Genomic DNA, 21,869 nt, shown 5'->3' with positions numbered 1-21,869 from the left:
GAAGCCTTTTATGCTCACCAAGGCTGCATTTAGTCAACCAAAAATACAGTAAAAACTGTAATATTGTGAAATATTATTGTAATATAAAATACCATAGAAAAGCTAAAAAATATCTGGGAGGTTTTAAATTCAGGCTGATTTTCACAGAAAGCACATGCAAGTAAACAAAATCTTTAAAAGACATGGACAGTTTTCAAGGTACCAAAAAATTTTAGGATTTTTTTTTAAATTCTCATCCAGTAATTCTAAACAACTTGACTAGTCAATTGAAAAACGATTGCAATTCATTGGTCAAAAGGTGTTGGAACCCTGTAAATTGGGACATGAACCACATCTAATGACCAGAATATATTGATATATTGATACACTTGTGGAGGCAACCACCTACAACACCCTGTCATCACAGCAGCAATGCCATGCACCAAAATCTGTATGTAGCTACAAGACTCAAAGATCTCCTTATTCGTTGGCTTGGCTATTAAAGCAAGGCTTACAGTACTTGAGATGAGCATTCGTTCAGATGTTTTTAAACTGGATGCACATGTTCGTAAAACTAAATGCAGCAAAAACTGGCACCACACACCTTGCAGCTGGAGGAACACAGATGACATAGAGGTTAAGACTGTGATTGACTATGACAAAAAATTGATTGCATTGTATTGTTATCTGAGAAACTTTGAACTACATGCTCAATGTTTCTAACAAAGGGAACACTAGCAGACTGTCTGGCGGGTGAGATTAGATTCTACCCACACAAACTTTTCTTAGTTATTTTTGTGAAAACAAATGCATGAAAAGAACAATAAAGCACCCTTGTTTCTGTAAATACCATGAAATGTGACCTTTTAGTGGTTTGACCTTGACTAAATTGGTGTCATCAAAGGTTTGTTGTGTAACAAAGGACCGCCCGCTCATATGGCCTTTTCTTCCACCTCAATTTCATATTCCTGTTCTTTCATCTTACCTTTCCTCCATCCTCTTCACCCCTCTTCCCCCATTATTATTAAAGGCTCAAATCTGCTGTGATGGCTATGACTGTGTAGTGTGAATAATTCACAATGGGCCATACTAATGTGGTGCCCGGCTTCCGGAGCCCCTATCTTGCCTCTTAACCAGTCAGCTTGGCTCAGCTGCATACAGCAAACGTGTCACTGTTGCTTATGTCCGCCCGGGGGTCAGAGTTCACCCCGACAGGATGAAGCTGTGTGAACGGGGAAGCTGCCCAATCAGCCGTGAGGAACGCTTTGCTCTTCCGCTGTCCTACAATGTCTCAAGACTTTGGGAATGGCGAAGAATGACAATCGATGGCTGGGCTGGGAATATTAATGTGGTCAATGAAAGTTTTATGCACTTACTGTTCTGTAAATGAAAGTTGGGGGATGGAGGGGAGGCGGAAATGGAATGGAAATTTTCCCATGGCTTGCTTTTTTCTGCCTGCCTTTTAGTTTGAACTGTAAAAGTATGTTTTCTTGTTCATTCAGGAAGAATAATCCTAAAACTAGTTGAGTATGAATTAAATACTTGGAGTTAGGACCAAAGGTATATATTTAAAAAGTTTCTGTGGGGGATTGAAAAGTCATTAAGTGAATTTTGTGAAAATTAGAGCCTTAAATTGCATTAAAAATAATTCAGTTTTATTCCTACATTAAAATTTTTTAGATAGTTTTGACCAAAAATTTGAATATACTTATTATACGTATATTTAAATACTTATAATTAATAATATGTTTATATACTTAGGTATTAATTATAAGGGCTTATATTAATTATATCACAAAATATGTATATTGGTGTGATGGACATGTGGATCCAGTTTAGTAATTGCCTCCGGCCGGTTCACTCCAACAAAAGTGGCTGGAAGATGATGAATTTATGACATGGTTGCCGCCCATTGGTGGTCAACATGGAGAAGCTCTTTACAGTGTTCATAAAAAAAGTATTTAAAGGGCTAGTTCACCCAAAAATGAAAATTCTCTCATTTATTACTTACCCTCATGTTGTTCCACACCCGTAAGACCTTTGTTAATCTTCGGAACACAAATTAAGATTTTTGTTGAAATCCGATGGCTCAGTGAGGCCTCCATAGGGAGCAATTATAAAGCGACGAGAATAGTTTTGGTGCGCCAAAAAAAACCTAAAAAACGACTTATTTAGTGATGGCCGATTTCAAAACACTGCTTCGGGAAGATTCAGAGCATAATGAATCAGTATGTCGAATCTGCTGTTCGGAGCGCCAAAGTCACGTGATTTCAGCCATTTGGCAGTTTAACACGCGATCTGAATCATGATTCGACACACTGATTCATTTTTGCTCCGATGCTTCATGAAGCAATGTTTTAAAATTGGCCATCACTAAATAAGTCGTTATTTTGTTTTTGTTTTTTGGCGCATCAAAAATATTCTCGTCGCTTTATAATATTAATATTGAACCACTGTACTCACATGAACTGATTTAAATATGTTTTTAGTGCCTTTATGGATCTTGAGAGAGGAAGTGTCATTGCTCCCTATAGAGGCCTCACGGAGCTATCGGATTTCAACAAAAATATCTTAATTTGTGTTCCGAAGATTAACGAAGGTCTTATGGGTGTGGAATGGCATGAGGGTAAGTAATAAATGACAGAATTTTCATTTTTGGGTGAACTAACCCTTTAAGCTATGAACGATGGGTGTCAGCGCTGTTAAATCTCACATGCAGTCTCTGTGGTTGTAAACTGCATATAATATATATATATATATATATTATATATATATATATATATATATATATATTATATTACACATAAAATTATTTAATATATAAAGTCCCTAAGAAACCTGATGGGGTGTTTCTTGGTCTATAAAGGGGTTTGTTTAAATCTCTAACACTATGAACTCTCCTTTTTCCCTCTGCAGTGGGGACATTGACAGTGCGGTGGAGCTGTTGGAGTCCGTTTACCCACAGAACACAGAGAATCAGAACACCAGTATTTCTTTTGTCTTCCGCAAAGTTCTAGAAGCGAACAATGACGCTGCACTAGATAAATGTGAGACCCACACACCACCTCTTCATCTATATCAGTGGTTCTCAACCAGGGGACCTCAACTTCCAAAAAAGTGTTTATAATTCCTGTTTTAATCTGTCCCATCAACAACAGTTTTTATTGAAGAACATACAGTTCTTCTCAAAATCTCTATAGTTTTCATTATTTAATTTTTTTTTTTTTTTTTTTGATACCCCTAGTTAAAATCATGAAATGGAAATTGCAAGCAAGTTTTCTCCCCTATTTTGATATATCCGATTGAAATGATTTGAATGAGAAAAAAATGAGGAGCAGGACCAGTTTTGGTCATTTAGGAATTGATTGGATCACAGGCTGTAGAAAAAGGTTGAGAACTACTGATACACAGTGAGTTATTTGAGTACTTCTAAACTGACTTCTAGCTCTTGTTTGTGAGTTTCTGGTTTGGAGAAACATTAGAGCACCCACTGATGTGTTGTAACATAGTAATCACCGTGTAAGCATGTGATTGATTGACATCTCTCTTTATGTCCAGTGAGTGCCATGGCAGAAAGGCTTTGCAATCACTTTGCCTCCTACAGAGCCGCTACAGACCTCTTCCTGATTTACTTGGACATGGGCAGGACAGAAGAGGCAAAGTTCCTCCAGCAGGTACCGTCTCTCACAAACCAAGATGTGCATAAGGACTCTGTGACCTTGCTAAATTGCTGAATCTAATTTGAGTTGGTATTGAAACTAGCTGACCCTGTTGCTAACCACAATTCCAACTCAAGTGAACGCTGCTCTTTTTGACCTCTTGCTGTCTCATATTTTAATCATTCAGTCGTTTTTACTTGCTTAGATCCTCTTGTACAAGATCTTTCCTCCCTTTTTCAAAAAGCACTTTAGTGAGTTGAGGAACAAAATGGCTGCATTAAGGTACCACTAAACCCAGGAGTGAGTAAAATCCTTAGAGATGTCGAAATAACAGGAAGCTTAGCTTCACAGTGTCCCTGAGATGGAATGCTAAATATCAAAAGATGATTTTTTTTTTTTTTTGTCTTAGATCAGCATGTTCGGTTCGGTCTTGTTCGTCGTGATGTAGGTGTTGTGAATCGCATCAGAGAGTAACTCTCAGGAGTGAAGCTGCTGGGCTGCAGTTTTAATTGCTCTGATTGTCGTGAAGGCACTCTGCTCACCTCAGCCTCCGTTCATTTTAATATAGCAGCCTGTTAAAAGCCTCCCAGTCCCCTTGGCTTTTAATTCAGCAGATGCAAGAGAAACGCACAGCCTTCACGATTGGCTTGTAATGTGACCTCATTGTCGCTGAACCCAGAGAAAGCGCAGGGCAGTCCAGCAGTTTCAAAAGACACATACCGACACACACAAGACAGGATGATTCAGACTTTTTCAAAGCATCTCAGACATTAACTGGGTTAAATACAAATGAATCTTTACTATATCAGAGTTTGTGGTATAATCTTGAGGGTGACAGAAAATTATTTACAACAAAGGGAAAAATTGTGGTTAGAGTAAAGAGTCTGCAATGGAAGTAAAGGGGGCTAGGCTTAAATGTGGTTGAAGTGTATTTTAATGTTTTGACAAGGCTTAAAATCATAGTTTATCCAAAAATCACATTCATGTCATTCCAAACCCATAAGAATTTTGTTCATCTTGGAAGCACAAATTAAGATATTTTTTAATGAAATCTGAGAGATTTCTGACCCTCCATTGAAAATCCATTCCAGGAAGAAGTTTCATGTTTTAAAAAGAGGTCATAAAGAAAAAAAAAAAAGGTTTAATCCAAGTCTTAAATGATGAACAGATTTAATTTGGGCTTTCATTAACATAAAAAGATTGATCCACACACATACAGCACATTGAGCTCAACAAATATGGTAAATGGAAGCTAAAACGTGCTCGCTTGATGTGCGAGAACAAACTGCGTGAGGTTTGTTCTCGTGCATCAAGCAAGTATGGTGAAATTGCTGTTACCCATATTTAAATATCCATTAGTGTTACAATGTCTTTATGTAACCAAAGCTTTCAAGCTTCAAAAAGGTCATAGTTTCAATGGAAGAAAAGAAATCTCTCAGGATTCATAAATATCTTTATTTGTTTAACTTATGAAAAAAAAAAGTTTTACAGTTTTGGGTGAGTAAATGACAGTTTTAATTTTTTTGTGAACTGTCCCTTCAAACCTTGTTTTAACCTATAACTAACTAAAACTATGTAATCCAGTTTTCAACTCTCTGCAACAATTGGAAATGGAAAAAATGGACGGACTGGAAATTTTTGAGAACTTTACAGCTCAAATAACACATGCAGCACATTTAAGTGCTTTATAATACAGGCTTCACAATTCTCGTTTGAGACATCGTAAATGTCTATAACATGATTTATAAAATTGCTATTATGCCACAAATGCATGTAACTTGAATAGCAAATTAAAAAGGCCTGATTTCTTCGTACCTGCTAACTTCCTCCTTTGTGACAAAGCTGCTCAAGGTTGTGGAGTCTTCTCAAGACCTACAGTTTCTGTACAGCACAGTTTACCCTTCCAGAATTCACTGTGCCTTCATTTAACTTGTGTTATATTGTCCTGATTAAATAGTGTGAAAATTGCACACCGGTGCTTGAAAGCCCAGGAGCACGCCGATGCAATTCAAAGCCTTTATACGGCTAAGTGTAGATAATTGTACTTTAAATTGGGCAGACACTGTACATTTTAATTTTCATAAAGAAATAAGTGGTTATTTGCCTGACTCCCTTATTAGCTGTATAATTAACCCTCAACTATAGAGCGCTGCACTGAGTGCTAAAGGATGTAATGAAAGATGGATACATTCAAAAACACATACTCCCATCATGCTGTTACACACACCTCCATGCCTTCTTTTAACTGCATGCTGTGTGCATACAGGAAATGCGAGCAGTTGTTTTTATACCCAGGGTTATGTTTTGCTCAAGGGCAGATGCTGTGCGTGCATGTAAACACACACCTAATCATATGCGGTAAATGTTTGTGTTGAGAGTTTTTAAGGTCTCTTGTGCTTCTTTGCTTTAGCGTTGTGCGGCTGTCAACGAGCAGAAGGACGTAATGTTCACATACATGCTACGAGCGGCTCAGCAGCCGGGACAGGTAAACAAACCCAGTTTGTTCTAGCCTTCATGCTCTAAACGTTCATGAAATGTATGCACATAGTTATTCCACAAAATTAAGCACAATATCGGTGTCACACAGATTGTGAATAAAGATGCACTCTATTTTCCTTCCTGTATAGGCTGATAAAATCAAGACTCTGACTGAGCTGATTCCTGACTTCACAGAGAAGGAGAATATCTATTCACACCTGATTAAATGTTACAGTAAGACCACCATTTGTATCAAAACTAATTTCCAGTTTGATATACACTGCTGTTCAAAAGTATGGGGTCAGTAAGATTTTTTTTTTTTTTTTTTAAAGAACTTGATACTTTCATTAAGCAGGAGCACATTAAATTGATCAAAAATAACAGTAAACACATTTATAATGTTACATAATATTCAAATAAATGTTCTTTTGAACTTTCTGTTCATCAAAGAGTCCTGAAAAAAAGTTCCCGTTTCCACAAAAATATTTAGAACTGTTTTCAGCTGATAAGATGAAACGTTTCTTAAGCAGCAGATCAGCATATTAGAATGATTTCTGAAGGATCATGTGACACTGAAGACTGGAGTAATGATGCAGAAAATGAATCTGTCAACATAGAAATAAATTGCATTTTAAAATATTAGAACAGAAAACAGTTGTTCAATTGTAATATTTCATAATATATCTTTTTTCTTTTTTTTTGATCAATTAAATGCAGCCTTAGTAAGAATAAAATCTTGCTGACGCGGTAGTGTCTGTCTATCTGTCTGTCTGTCTGTCTGTCTGTCTGTCTGTCTATCTATCTATCTATCTATCTATCTATCTATATCGTTCTATCTATCTATCGTTCTATCTATCTATCTATCGTTCTATCTATCTATCGTTCTATCTATCTATCTATCGTTCTATCTATCGTTCTATCTATCGTTCTATCTATCGTTCTATCTATCGTTCTATCTATCGTTCTATCTGTCTATCCTTCTATCTATCCTATCTATCTATCTATCTATCCTATCTATCTATCCTTCTATCTATCTATCTATCTATCTATCTATCTATCTATCTATCTATCTATCTATCTATCTATCTATCTATCTATCTATCTATCTATCCTTCTATCTATCCTTCTATCTATCCTTCTATCTATCCTTCTATCTATCCTTCTATCTATGTATATATGTATGTTCTTGTACAGATGTCATCTAAATAGGCAGTCACATTAGTGAAATTTAATGGGCAAAGTGGTCTGTTGTCTATAGCGAATGTCAATGTATGAAGCACAGAAATCATTTTAAAACCAAACAGCTTTCTGTTCGTTAACACGGCAAATCCGTGTGACTAATTTGAACCAGTCATGAAATAACTGAATTTCGCCTGTGAAAATGAACAAAAGTAAATGCGACCACAACTTAAAGGGTTAGTTTACCCAAAAATGAAAATTCTATCATTAATTACTCACCATTATGTAGTTCCAGACCCGTAAGACCTTCGTTCATCTTCAGAACACAAATTAAGATATTTTTGATGAAATCTGAGAGGTATATGACTTGTCCATAGACAGCAAGATAATTAACACTTTCAAAGCCCTGAAAGGTACTAAAGACATCGTTAAAAAAGTCCACATGACTACAGTGGTTCAACCTTCATTTTATGAAGCGACAAGAATACTTATTGTGTGCAAAATAACAAAACAAATATAACTTTATTCAACAATATCTTCTGTTCTTTGTCATTCTCTCATACGCTGTTTACATTTAGCGTTTCCAGGTTCAATGTCAGAACGGCGACTCATTATTGGCTGACGCTGTTCACGTGAGCAGCACGACGCATGCATGTGATGCTGACGCAGGAGCCGGCCAATAATGAGTCACCGTTCTGACGCTGAACATAAACCGTGTAGGAGAATGACACAGAAGAGGAGGATATTGTTAAATAAAGTCATTATTTTCACATCATATAATATTCTCATCACTTCATAACATTAAGGTTGAACCACTGCAGTCATGTGGACTATTTTAACAATGTCTTTAGTTCCTTTCTGGGCCTTGAAAGTAGTGGATAAATTGCTGTCTATGGAGGAGTCAGATGCCTCCCGGATTTCATCAAAAATATCTTCATTTGTGTTCTGAAGATGAACGAAGGTCTTACGGATGTGGAACGACATGAGGGTGAGTAATTAATGACATCATTTTCATTTTTGGGTGAACTAACACTTTAAGAAACAAATTAGTACTACTGTGTCTGTACTCACTTGGAGCAGCACATGTTGTTCTGCCTCTCATTGAGTAGTGTTTTATTTTTAACATGATCACTGTTAAAAGCTACATGCTTCATCTGGTGGACAATGGCATTAGGTCTGTGCTCATCTCACTGGCCTGTTTGAGTCACCCCACTGTTTTGGCACACAGCAAAGCTAGCCAGTTAATAGTCTACCAATTAAAAATGCAGCAAGCGGAACACATTGACTGACTCACAGGAGGCACGTTCGCTAATACAAACACATGTTCCCTAATGAGGGGCTACTTTAGCCATCCTACCGTGAGAACTTTGACATGTTTCAGTACTTAGAGACCTCAGCAGCATCACTATTTCATGAGGCCTGATATGAGCAGAATGAAAAATTGGTTGTTTAACATAGCTGTTTTTCTGCCTCACCCTTAACAGGTTTGGATAAGGACCTCAGCTCAGCGAAGGCTCTGTATGAACGCATGCAGGCTGAGGGGGTGACGGCTGATGAGTTAACGCTCAAAAGACTGGCGCTACTATACAGGGAAGCTGGAGAAACTCTTCCCTTCCAAGAGCCCCCGGTAATCATCCACATGCATTAACACTTAATACATATTGAATATGTAATTTTAGGGCATTTTTTTTCTCTCTTAAATACAAGAATTATTTAAACCAAGTCGATTTGAAATGTTTAAAAAACATTTTTTAAATGTTTTAAAAATTGAACATCCCCTTGTGGTGAAAATCAGTGTTGTTTATATGTCTATGTGGTGTTTTTAATATGAATTTGCACATGGTTTGATCTGAAGACAGTGTCAAAAACGCGGTTTGAAATCGCTGGTGTTTGTGATGTCACAAACTACCTTGTAATCAATCATGTCAACGTGGCGGCATGCTATAGCTTATCATTAATCATGACCCCTTTGAAGCAGAGGAGTCTCAAGAGAATATATCCGGGTTTTTTTTTTTTTTCTGTTGATATGAAAATCGGGTAGATTTAGCAATATAGTGGGTGTATGATGTATATTACAATTGTTATGATGAACTATATGCCTTTCTCCACTGAAGTTCTGAGTTGTTCAAAGCGTTTTTAAGGATACTGATTTTTAAAAGGCAGCTGTCTGATTCAGATGGCGAACGGTAACATGGTTTGACATTAGAAACACATTATTAGCAGCTGTTTGATAATGTAGTTGAGCAAAACGCTAATCAAATTACTGTTATGTGACCGATGTTGTAAAAAACGATACCATTGTTGTGCAGCGTTTGCCTCAGTAAGTTGACCAAGTGGATCTCTGAGCTTGTGCGAGTGAGTGGAGGCGGGGCTGATTAGCATATTCATAGATCCGCGTTTATATATTATAGCAAGGTTGTAGTTACATTCAGGCTATTTTAAGGCATGAATAAAAAAAATTCATTTTCAAATTCATCAATTCAAAAAAAAAATATATATATATATATATATAATTTTTTTTTTTTTTTTTTTTTTTTTTTTTTTAAGTAAATGAGCACAAGATAATATACACTTTGTCCAAAGTTTGTGGTCATTATGTTGTAAGTTAATACTTTTATTTAGAGAGGATTCACTAAATTGATTTAAAAAATTTACAGTAAAAACATGTGTAATGTTATAAAAGAATTCTATTTCAAATAAATGCTGTTCATTTACACTTTATATTCATCAAAGAGTCCTGAATAAAAATGTCATGGTTTCCATGAAAATAATAAGCAGCAGTTTTTAACAACGGCAATAATAAGAAATGTTTCCTGAGCAGCAAATCCGCTTATTAGAATGATTTCTGAAGGATCACGTGACACTGAAGGCTGGAGTAATGATGCTGAAAATTTTGCATCACAAAATATATTGAAATAGAAAACATTTCACAGTTTTTACTGTATTTTTGATCAAATAAACGCAGCCATGGTATGCAAAAAATCTTACTGACTAAAACTTTTTGCATAGTAATATAGATGTTTACTTAAGTGGTATTATGCAACAAATTGCCCTCTTCATGACATGAGCTTCTTCATGAATCACACATGCTGTGTGGGCAGTTGTGATTTTTGAGCAAAACTAGATGTCAAGATTTTTTTATATAATAACCATTTGAAGTTGCTCAAGCGCTAATTGATTAGGGTCCAGTTTCAAGTCACAGTGATAACCTGAAATCCCCCTACTTTTACAGTAGTGCAAGAGCCGCTTCAGTCAACCTCACACACTTGTGTATTATTTACTACCTGTCAGAACCGCGCTCCGGTGTTTTTGAACAGCTTTATAAGAGACTGCCAGCCATCTACAAAACTCACCACACCACTGCGCTCTCAGTGCACCTTTTAAGTTCTCACAAAGCAATCTCAGGTAGCACTCCATCCCGCTCCATTCAACTCGGCTGCCTCCTTCGCTCCCGCGGCCGCTGCTAATACCACAGTACAAAGAGCCTCCGGAGAGAGGCGATAAGGAGAGATTTGAGGTGCCGTTCACATCTGGCCTCATTTCTCGTACACAGCAGCTGTTATTTATCGACTTTAATTACCCCATTAATAAGGGAATACACATTGTTGGAGAAATGGTAATCTTCTAAAAGCACTCACCTTCCAAAAATAGAGAGCCGTTGCTACTTAATTACGGGAGGGGGAGCGAGTAAATATGTTATTTTGTGAATTAATATGGTTTGTAAGATGAAACAAGAGCGTTGGATTTGTTTGGACCGTGTGGTTGTTATTAGTTTGCCCTAGAGGGCAGGAAACACAACTACACACAGGAAAACAACACAACAGAGAATTGGAGAATTTTGGCTTGTTTTGCCTTTTACTGAGTAAAAATATATGAAAAATGCTTTGTTTTGTGTCCTGCAGGAGTCGTTTCGTTTCTACGCAGACAAACTGAAGAAGCAGCGCTTAGAATCCGTAGGGCCGGCTGACGACTAAAAACACCTTCCCTCATTTCATCCCATTTTTTTTTTATTATTTTTTTTTTTTTTTTATGAACAACAGATGTGCACAGCTTTTGTGTTATACTGTGATTGTTTGTTTTTGCCCTTCATTGTGATGTCATGATATAGTTGTGTACATAAATATTTATGCAAATAAATGTGAACCTGAAACTTTAGTGGTTCTTTCAATAGTTTGTTTGTTCTTCAGAGAGTCACATAATGAGCTGTTTTCAACTAATGCAAGTATTGACTTCTAAAAATGGAAATGTGTTGCATTAAATGACAACATTGATTTGTAAAATGCTCAGTAAATTTCTTTAGCAGTTCATTATCCATATGCTTAGTTATGTAGAAATATATACAGAGCTGTACAGTATAATAAACATCTCATTTGAACACTCATGGATCAGCTGACATGCATCCTGTTTTGTTTTTTCCTTCAGAACATACATTTATCAGGATTTAGCACAAGTGCAAAAATAAGCCTACATTATCTTAGCTTTTAAAACAAGTGCATTTCTGGTGTGACTTACAAAACCTTTCAAAAGATTTTTGATAGAGCCTTTTTGGTGCACGCTTTGATGAGCGGTAAAATCTTCTACATATTTGAATAAATATTCAGACTAGAACAAAGAGAAGCAGTTTATGGATATTTACCAAAGCACAACTGTAATCTCTTGCCAAATTGAACAAAAGTGTAGAAGGAAACAAACAGAACATCGCTGCCATCAAGTGGCAGTCAGCTGAAGTCTAAAAAGATCTCAGTGTGACCACCGGAGGACCAGCTCTTCTGTTCTAGTGTCTTTACTAGTGAGTTTGACCTCTGACCTCTCTCTCATGACAATATTGTCGCTGCAAAAGTCACTGAATACCAGTTATATGTTGGAGCATGAAAATTGAAGACAATTTTCTAATATAGACAACATTAAAACAAAAAAGTTTAGATATTAAACATAAACCAATTAATTTGTCAAGCACTCTGTATTCCAACATTCCCAATCCCAATTCATTCTTTTAAAATGTATTTACTGTCACTTTTGATCAATTTAGTACATCATGTCTTAAAAATATGAATTTATATTTAAACTATATAATGTTATGTAAAATTCCTGCATGTTTTACTGTTTTTTGATGTGTCGTATTGCAGTGGATCTCATTCTCCTGCAGTTGTCTGTCTCAAAGGGAGGTGGATGGCTGTTTTCTCCTCGGTCAGGAAGTTCAGGAGAGGTGGAGAAGACCTGAGGATTTATTCAAGCCAAATTCAGATGGCAGAGTAAAAGATGATGAGATGCCTTAGAGGGATGACATTATCTTTCAAGAGCTCTTAGCAAGCTCACTATTGCATCATTACATTTTAAAATAATATATAAATGATGATATCAAAACAGTTTGGAAATATACTACTTCAAGTGGATCTAGCTTATCATTTTTGTCTTCACAGAAACTCCCACTGAAGTCATACAAACGTGGCCCGTTTTAGTTTCCTCCACTTTAACAAACAGTACTTTTCCCTGTCAGATATTTTAAGACTAGCCTACTTCAAATTTCATGTATCCCCACACTAAGAGATACTATATAGGTAATATGACAATATTGTTTGCTGTTCAATCTTTCACTCACGTGACTATGCTGCTCGTGCAGTAGATACTAAGAAAAAACGTTGACCGCTAGATTTGATCTATGCCAGGTCATAAAAAAAACATTTTTACAGATCTCTCGTTGACACAGACACTGCCAAATATACTTAATACACAATTCATCTCCATATTCACCTTATTTTTCAATGCGGAAGTCAGATATTTCCTGTGAATGCGCGAGACTTTCGATTCATTAGCCGCTAGGTGGAAATAACTAGAAGAATGTCAAAGTGCGGTAAACCATAAAACTATTGGATTGTGGATTAAGTGCTCTTCCCTATTGATGGTCATTAATATGGAAGATTATTTCTGCCACGTAAGAAAAAAAAAAATCATGCTTTATTATTATTTCAACTGTTTATGTCGTAAGTAACTATGATCTAGTATGACATTGTTTCGACAGATGTGGCAATAATTACTTTTTATGTCATGCTTATGATTATTTACCAAAGCATTTTATTTTCTTATGTTGCAGAAATAGACTTCCATTCACAAATATGGGGGATGAGCGGGAATGTCACGTGACTGAAACAGATTAACAAGTCTGATAAAATATCTTGCTCTTAATTTTTAAGAAACTTTTGGCCAAATAAATTTGTTCCTGTGACACTGACTTTGACATTAGGTTATTTACTTAATTGTCAAGTAATGTTTGAAACATCACATCTGTAGTTTTTCTTTTCATATTTTTTTTTTTTATTTCTCTTGCAGTTATTTTTATCTCTGAAACATTCAAATGTGTTCAACATCACGCTGCATTAAAATATAACAACAGGCATGTGGAATCAAACACAAATTCATTCAGAGTAGCAAATTCTAAGGCCTAAATCTTAGCATCTGTATATTGCACCTGTGCAGTGTCCATATTAAAATCATTTTAAAACAAGATTTTGTTTTATAAACATTTAACAAAGCTTTCAAAGCTCCTGTAGTACACTGTTCAATAATAACATTATACATACAAACGATTATGCTTTACAAAAAAAGTAATACATAAATTAAATCTAAATTGTGACATGTTACAGTAAATTTGTTGAAAGGTATCTATGACGTGATGTCTAGTGGTTTACCTAAAAAATTAATAATTAAGTAAACTTTAAAGAGTGAAAAAACATAGTATGTTACTGCCACCCAGCGGCAGTTAATGATAGTACAACGAAACTCAACATAAGTTGACGTAGTTTCAGCCTCAATCACCCACTGTGAGCTCAGAAGCCCTCAAACTCCACTAAAACAAATGAAAACCGGAGGTTATTCTGTTGTGAATGAACTCAATAGATGAAATGCATCAGTACATTGAATAAACTGTCTGTAAAGAGTAAAACAATGAGATTCCATACTTTGAATCTTCAACATATCTGGCATAACATATTCATTTTGGTGACAATTAGAGTTGTTTTATAAGATCTGTAGTTATAAGATTGGTGTCTTAGCAGGAACAAGCTGCAATGTGGACCAGATTTTATGCTGCTGATTTGATCTATCCTCCTCACCAATCCTGACTGGATTTCTGTTTAATGAATCTGAGTGACAGATAATAGAGCAGTATGAAAACCAAAGCAACAGCAATAAGCACCAGGTAGCAGGAATACAGCGGATACTGGTTCATGTTCATCATCTCCACAACCTGAAAACAAAGTGGAACACCTTAGTAGTATCCATAATTACTATATAGTTGTTCAGTAAAGTCAGTGTTACTCACCTTAATACCATCAAATTCTACAGTGAGGTTTCCAATAGAGATCGGGAGTCTGGTCCCGCGGAACTGAACCTGCAGCATTCCCTCAAAACCCCAACGCATGAAGGATATGTAAGAAAACCAAGACGCCACTGTTGGTAAGGAAAATCAGTATTAATACAAGGAATACTAGCAGACTTGTTGCTTGTGTCCATTCTGTTAACTCTGTGATGTTTTTACCCAGCCACATGTTTTCCAGACTTATGACAAAGCCACCAGTCAAGTAGAAGACGGTGAAGAGAGCGTTGCCCATGAAAGATGAGGTCTGCAATGTTGGAAGGGCTGCCGCCACAAATAGGGCCATGCAGCGACTGCAATACACCATCAGCCACGCCAACAGGAAGTTGAGAAGGAAGCGGTCGGGAGCGCTGTTGAGCCCAGCCAACCAGTAGATGGGCACACCGTATACCAGCGTGAAGGCACAGTGCTCTGGCAGCTCACCGAGGACCTGAAAGAGACACTGGAGCTTGAAGTATCTCATTTAACGTCAAGAGCTGACAAAGTCCACCGGCCAAACAGGAGCTGATATTCAACTGTCATGTCACTCACTTCTGTTTGAATTGTTAAGTAGCTCAGATGTAACTGCTTTTCAAGAGTTTCAATTGCTAACTGTCTTATTAGAAACATTTAGGCTTATATACAAATAAGTACAATTATTAAAGTCGACATGAAATCAAAATGATCTCTTGTTATTTTTTTACAGAATGTTGCAGTGTTTATTATAAATGATATATCTATGCACATCATTATTTTTAAAATTCATATGCCCTTATAATCTTTCATTTAGATCCAATCAATTCCCGAAATAAGAAATCAAGTCCCGCCCTTCATTTTTTTCTCATTCCAGAAGCTGTTTTCATTCATATATACAGCACAATTTGGAAGAAAAGACTATCGCAACTTCCATTTCATGCCGACTTTAAATTCAAGACTGGTACATGACATAGAATATCTGTAAAAAATAATATGATCAGTAAGTCATGACAACATATGTTATTACATTTAACTCATCAAAATAAGTTTTTAATGAATTATACAAGATTCAACTAAACAAAAATTTAAGTAAGTTTAATATAATTTAAGTTGAAACGCCAAGTTGATTGAACTTAAATATTTAAGGCAGCAACTTTTTTTACAGTGTGGAAATTACTTTAATAAACCAGAAGTTAATATAGAGCAACACAAAAACATTTATAATTTTCATTTTAGCTTTTTTTTTAATCTAATATTTATATTTAATTTTATTTCAGCTTAATTTAAATTACTGAAACCAATTTTTTAAATAGTTTTTTTTAGTTTTGGTCAACAATAAAAACACAGTTAAGTCCCTCACTGAATCAGTGTGTGAACGAATGAGTTGAGTGAATAATTCAAATGACTCACTCATGACTTGTCGCCACCTACTGGTATAATTATGTAATTCGTGGAAAATCCCCACTACTTCTAATGGACAAACTGACAGTCTGTCTGCAATGCATAAACACAGAAAAGCAGAATTATATAAATAGTGAATACAGCACGGCCAATCAAATTCGAGAAATTACGTAATTATACCAGTAAGTGACGAGTGAATCATTTGAATTATTCACTCAACCCATTTGTTCACACACTGGTTCACTGAAGGACTAAACAACGATGTTGTTATTGTTAACCAAAACAAAAAAACAATACTTTTTTTCAGTAATTAAAATAAAGCTGAAATAAAATTAAATATAAATATTAGATTAAAAAAAAAAAAAACGAAAAAATTAGAAATGTTGTTTTTGTGTCAAAAATGTAAGTTGCTCCATATTAACTTCTGGTTTATTAAAGCAATTTTAATATAGTTGTATATTACTAATTAGAACAAAATGTTGTATATAACTAACCACACTGTGAATTGCCATTGTTCATTCATGCATTTTTGTAATACATTTTACAAAACCCAAGCCAAAAAACTAATCAGTTTTGACTCTAAATTCTGTCCTGAATTCATAACAATGTGAAATTTGTATATTATATTCAACAAAAGTGATTTTGTTGTGATGCTTTGCTGTCCCAAAGGTCTACACATGAACACTTCTGTCATTCCTGAAGCTCTTTCATAATGCCGCTTATTTACCTTGGCAAAAAAGTATGAGGTGACTGAGTACATGCCATCTTCCAGTTCATGATAAAGCATGGCTCTTTCTGAATGACCTGTGAAAAACAACTTATTATGCCACTGGACTTCAGAAGACACTAAAACAAAAATCTTCCATAATTTACCCACACTTTGCGATGACGTCCAGCACCACAGCAAAGGGTGTCAGAGCTCCTATCATGTACAGCAAAGCCACTGTATCTTGGATAGAAAGACCCTCATCCCCAGCTCCGAAGTAAAGGAAACCGACGAGCAGTGACATCAGCAAGGCTTCCAAACCATGAACCACAAGCGTCACCAGGTTCCGGTAGTCATTAAATACCTGCCGCCTTAAAAAAACAAAGCTTTTAGGAGACACTTTGAGCTAAACATTTTACAATAAAAAGTGTTTTCCAGTTTATTCACCTGATTAGGATTGTGAACTGTTGCACTTTACCCGGCAGGCGATCCTTCTGTTTGGAAACTGTGATCACTGATTCCTTCTTTGAGACAGGAGGAACACTGCTGGTGTAGAAACTGTATTATCAGCTCCTGTGCTTTTCATTTTCATTGATACTGTATGTGAGGTTGTTATAAATGCTTATAATAAAAACTATATGAATATCCAAATTTACCTTTGAGGGGTGTCCAGTGCTGGAGGACCACAATCTTCTGATTTCCACATGAAATCCTCTGTGCTCTTTACCTTCTCTACAAACTGGGCTGCTAATGTCCTGGCTTTCTCCAAACATTGTGCTTCTTTTTCAGGACTGCGCCTATCAATGCTTATCAAGTCCACTGTAAGAGAGGTTCACAGTTCAGATACAACAACCAAACCACATGATCAACTATAAACATCGGTTCTCCGTCCCACTCACCGTAGTAGTCAGAGGGGTTGCAGTACCGTGGACACGGGTACCCAAGAGCAGTGAAGTAAGGTACCATGTCCTTGGCCTGACCACAGTACACGGCTGAACCAGAAGACAGGAGCACCACCAGGTCGAAGAGCTGAAAGATATCCGAGCGAGGCTGATGGACTGACAGCAACACCAGGCGGTTCCCTCGAGCCAGACGGTACAATGTAATGACCAAATTATGGGCTGTGAAGCTGTCCAGACCTGAAGTAGGCTCATCTAGGATGAGAATACCTGACAAACATAAAATTTAAACAAAGTCATGGACTGTTATAGTCATGTGTTAACCAGAAGATGACTTTATTCCAACTATGGCATGTTTAAAATAGTTGTTTTTATTATTAAAACAACTTTAATTGTTGTCAGCAGGTCCTCAACCCAAGCACATGTTCTACACTTCACCACAATGATAACCCCAAAACTATTAACATAACAGAAACTTTTAAAGGTGCCATTGAATGGAAAATTGAATTTACCTTGGCATATTTGAATAACAAGAGTTCAGTACATGGAAATGACATACAGTGAGTCTCAAACTCCATTGTTTCATCCTTCTTATGTAAATTTGATTTGTTTAAAAGACCTCAGAAGAACAGTCGAATCTCAACATAACACCAACTGTTACGTAACAGTCGGGATCATTAATATGTACACCCCCAATATTTGCATATGCCAGCCCATGTTCAAGGCATTACACAAGGAAAGGCAGTATTAACGTCTGGATCTGTGCACAGCAGACTAGGTAAGCAACCAAGGACAACAGCGAAAAATGGCAGATGGAGCGATAATAACTCACATGATCCATGATAACATGATATTTTTAGTGATATTTGTGAATTGTCTTTCTAAATGTTTTGTTAGCATGTTGCTAATGTACTGTTAAATGTGGTTAAAGTTACCATCGTTTCTTACTGTATTCGTGGAGACAAGAGCCGTCGCTATTTTCATTTTTAAACACTTGCTCCACGAAGCACAGCCTCAAACTCATTCAGAATCAAATGTAAACATCCAAATAAATACTATACTCACATGATCCGATCCATGCATGCAGCATGCATGACGAACATTTTGTAAAGATCCATTTTGAGGATTATATTAGCTGTGTTAACTTTGTTTATGCACTGTATTATAGTCGAGAGCTCGGGGGGCGGGAAGCGCGAGATTTAAAGGGGCCGCGCGCTGAATCGGTGCATAGTTAATAATGCCCCAAAAGAGGCAGTTAAAAAAATGTATTAAAAAAAATCTATGGGGTATTTTGAGCTGAAACTTCACAGACACATTCAGGGGACACCTTAGACTTATATTACATCATGTGAAAGAACGTTCTAGGGCACCTTTAAATACCAACAGTAAACATTAAAAAGTCTCTCCATTTTCTCATGTTGCTAAAAACTGCTTAAAAATAACACTTTATTTCAACATTTACTCTCCCAGATCAGCCCCTTAGCAAAGCATGATGGGAAGTGAAAGTCCTGTTTGATTGAGTCCTGGATGAGTTTACTTGATTGAAACATGTTATTTTAATATGGAAACATCAAGTTAAGTCAAAAAGTAATCGTGTCAGTTTAACATGAAGCAAAACCAGAAACCTAATACATTGGTGTTGAATCAAAATAAGTTGTTTAAATAAAGTGAACAGCATCAATAAATCTTTCTTTGAGTGCAATTTTTAATAATTTATATAATAATACAGTAACACAGTTTTTAATAATTATTTTTTATTTTTTATATTTTCTAATTTCATTTTAATTTTAGTCAAAGTTTTTTTAAATTTATTCTGTGTTTTTGTCATTTTTATTGCTTTGTTTTGAAATACTTTATATAGTTTTAATTCATTTTTATTTTAAGTACATCAAGTTAAAATGAAAATGTGTAATGCTGTCTTGGCAACTACTGTACTTTCATATTTTACTTTAATTCAGTTTATTGTGTTTCAAGTAAGTTTTTTTACTTTTTTTTTTCATTTGTAGTTAAATATAATAGTTCTGGTATACTGACTATTAAAGTCACTATTTTTTCTGACTATCTTTAAAATTTGCATGAAATGGTGTTCGCAGATTTGTTTTGATTCGTTTTTTTTTTTTTTTTTTTTTTTTTTTTAGTTTATTAATTTAATTTAGCTTTTTCGTAGTCTTTTTTAGTCTTTTATTTTTTATGGTATTTAGGTTTCCAGACAAGATTTTAGAATTAATTAATTTACTCATCCTTTTCGTTGAAAAACACTGGCGAGTCAGAATAGTTCATTCAACCGATTCGTTCAAACACACTCTTGCTGCCTTCACGTGCTATCGGAAATGTCGTACTTCCCACTTCTGAAGTCGTGATTACGAACTCACTGCATTCAAATTTTGACTTGAGAGAGCGTTCATATCCAATTTTTTAACTAGGAAAATTCCAACAGCACGTGAAAGACGTGACGTTTCGGCCATTTGGCGAAGCAAAGACAGAAGCAAAGGCCTATGTCCAAAATGTAAGTTACTTGATATTAGCTTCTTGTTTATTTAACTGTTTCAGAAATATCTCGCTCATAATCGCACGTTAATCTGAAGATTCGATTCGCCTCTTTTCTAAATCCAAATCACAGACATGCTGATATTCAAAACAACAGCATATTGCTAAATTAAGATTATTTTTTATCTATAATAATGATCATGAATCATCAACAGTAATATTAAGAATATGTTTTAATGAAATAAATAGAATTCATAGCATGGCAGTGGCACTAGCAACGCCAAGGTCATGGGTTTGATGAACTTATAAAGTGTGTATAGGCTACCTTAAATGCAAAGTCACTTAGGATAAAAGCTTCTGCTGAATGCATAAATGTAAATGTAAATAGGGTCACATTTGATTTCCTGTTGACTTTAAGCATGACTGTCCATTTCATACCTACAGTATGTTGGTGTGTCAAGACTCACCTGGATTCCAGAGTAGCTGTACAGCGATGCTGACCCTCCTCCTCTCGCCACCTGACACTCCCCGCACATACTCGTTCCCCACGCGCGTCTGGGCACACTGCCTCAGACGCAGCTCCGCGATGACTTCATCCACCTGTAAAGGTCAAGCACACCCCCAACAGATGAGATGAGATGCTGACAGTCACGCATAACCTTTAACTGGGTGATTATATAAACATTTATTGTATGAGATGATCTCACCCGTTGATCTCTCTGTTCCTGTGTGAAGTGCGCAGGCAGCCGCAGTTTTGCCACAAAAGCCAAAGTCTCTCGTACTGTGAGATGCGGTAACAAACGGTCATCCTGCCGCACATGAGCGATGCTTTTCTTCACCAGGGAACGTGTGGAAGGTTTCCCGTTAATCAGAATCTCTCCTGAAATCATGGAGCCACCCTCATCTCGACATGTTATGATGTCCAGTAAGGAGGTCTTCCCACAGCCTGCAACAAACACTTGTTTCTTTTTGGCGTTTTATGATGATTTTATTCACTTAAAGTGCTTTTGAAGAATTCTGCACATATAAATTTTGACGTACCCGAGCTGCCAATGATAGCAAGCATCTGGCCACTGTGCACACGCAAGTTTAGATCCTTTATAACCGTTTGCTTGTTGCTGTGCGTCTCCCAGGGCATCTTAAACTCTGAAAGCCTCTCATACCAGGGTATCTGTGCTGCTGTGTCCACCTGTGCGCAAATATAAATGAAATTATTTGGGCCCTTAAAAATGTTTGGATGGTTATATTAGATTTGGGGTCTTCAAATTTTTTCAGACCGAGGGCCCCTTAGTGGACAGAAAAATTGAGCTTTGTTAAAATATTGTATTTGGTTGAAATAAAAAATTAGTACTGTATTTTTGGTTAACAGATTATATATATATATATATATATATATATATATATATATATATATATATATATATATATTTTTTTTTTTTTTTTTTTCCAAACAATAATTGCCAGACCCCCTGTTAAATCGAGCAAAGAGGTAAATACAAAGTGGCAACTAACTTTAGTTTCTGATTCCGAGCCATTCTTCAGCCATCTGAATTTTAGTGGATAAAGTGTAACCATTATAGTAACTATAAACATTAATACTAACATTTGACAACCAGAAAATGATATATATTTTTTAAAATGTCTTTTTTCAACAATATATCATTAATGTAAAATGTCTTGAAAAGTGTTTTTTGCCACTTAATTTGATAGTTATATATCTACTGTATTTAAAAGTTTGGGGTCACTAAGATAAA

General features: G+C 36.0%; 2 protein-coding genes across 9 annotated transcripts in view; one reads left to right on the top strand and one right to left on the bottom strand.

Annotated features, from left to right (window-relative positions):
• The window catches only part of lrpprc (leucine-rich pentatricopeptide repeat containing), a 66,733-nt gene extending 55,052 nt beyond the window's left edge, over positions 1-11,681 (top strand). The window contains exons 33-38 of the mRNA XM_067386083.1: positions 2,896-3,026; positions 3,538-3,653; positions 6,049-6,123; positions 6,266-6,350; positions 8,780-8,922; positions 11,198-11,681. Coding sequence (XP_067242184.1) covers positions 2,896-3,026; positions 3,538-3,653; positions 6,049-6,123; positions 6,266-6,350; positions 8,780-8,922; positions 11,198-11,269 — 622 coding nt within the window. The 3' untranslated portion in view covers positions 11,270-11,681. The remainder of the gene's footprint in view (positions 1-2,895; positions 3,027-3,537; positions 3,654-6,048; positions 6,124-6,265; positions 6,351-8,779; positions 8,923-11,197) is intronic.
• Positions 1-21,869, bottom strand: part of abcg8 (ATP-binding cassette, sub-family G (WHITE), member 8) — a 45,264-nt gene that overhangs the window by 21,112 nt on the left and 2,283 nt on the right. For 4 of the 8 annotated variants that reach the window (XR_010895197.1, XR_010895198.1, XM_067386085.1 and 1 more), the window contains exons 3-14: positions 21,157-21,304; positions 20,823-21,061; positions 20,583-20,715; positions 17,629-17,898; positions 17,386-17,548; positions 17,177-17,275; positions 16,901-17,100; positions 16,751-16,827; positions 14,830-15,097; positions 14,614-14,741; positions 14,488-14,538; positions 12,397-12,512 (exon numbers count right to left, since the gene is read on the bottom strand). Coding sequence is in view for 6 of the 8 variants with exons in the window: in XM_067386085.1 (XP_067242186.1) it covers positions 12,397-12,512; positions 14,488-14,538; positions 14,614-14,741; positions 14,830-15,097; positions 16,751-16,827; positions 16,901-17,100; positions 17,177-17,275; positions 17,386-17,548; positions 17,629-17,898; positions 20,583-20,715; positions 20,823-21,061; positions 21,157-21,304 (1,892 nt within the window). In the remaining 2 variants the exon portion in view is untranslated. Of the gene's footprint in view, positions 1-12,396; positions 12,513-13,481; positions 14,539-14,613; positions 14,742-14,829; positions 15,098-16,750; positions 16,828-16,900; positions 17,101-17,176; positions 17,276-17,385; positions 17,549-17,628; positions 17,899-20,582; positions 20,716-20,822; positions 21,062-21,156; positions 21,305-21,869 lie in introns of those variants that run through there. The other 4 variants (XM_067386086.1, XM_067386090.1, XM_067386088.1 and 1 more) reach the window with 4 other exon arrangements.

Source organism: Chanodichthys erythropterus, chromosome 5, assembly GCF_024489055.1.
Source record: "Chanodichthys erythropterus isolate Z2021 chromosome 5, ASM2448905v1, whole genome shotgun sequence".
NCBI lineage: Eukaryota > Metazoa > Chordata > Actinopteri > Cypriniformes > Xenocyprididae > Chanodichthys > Chanodichthys erythropterus.
Note: the sequence above shows the minus strand (reverse complement) of the source record. Positions and strands in the feature narration are given on the sequence as shown.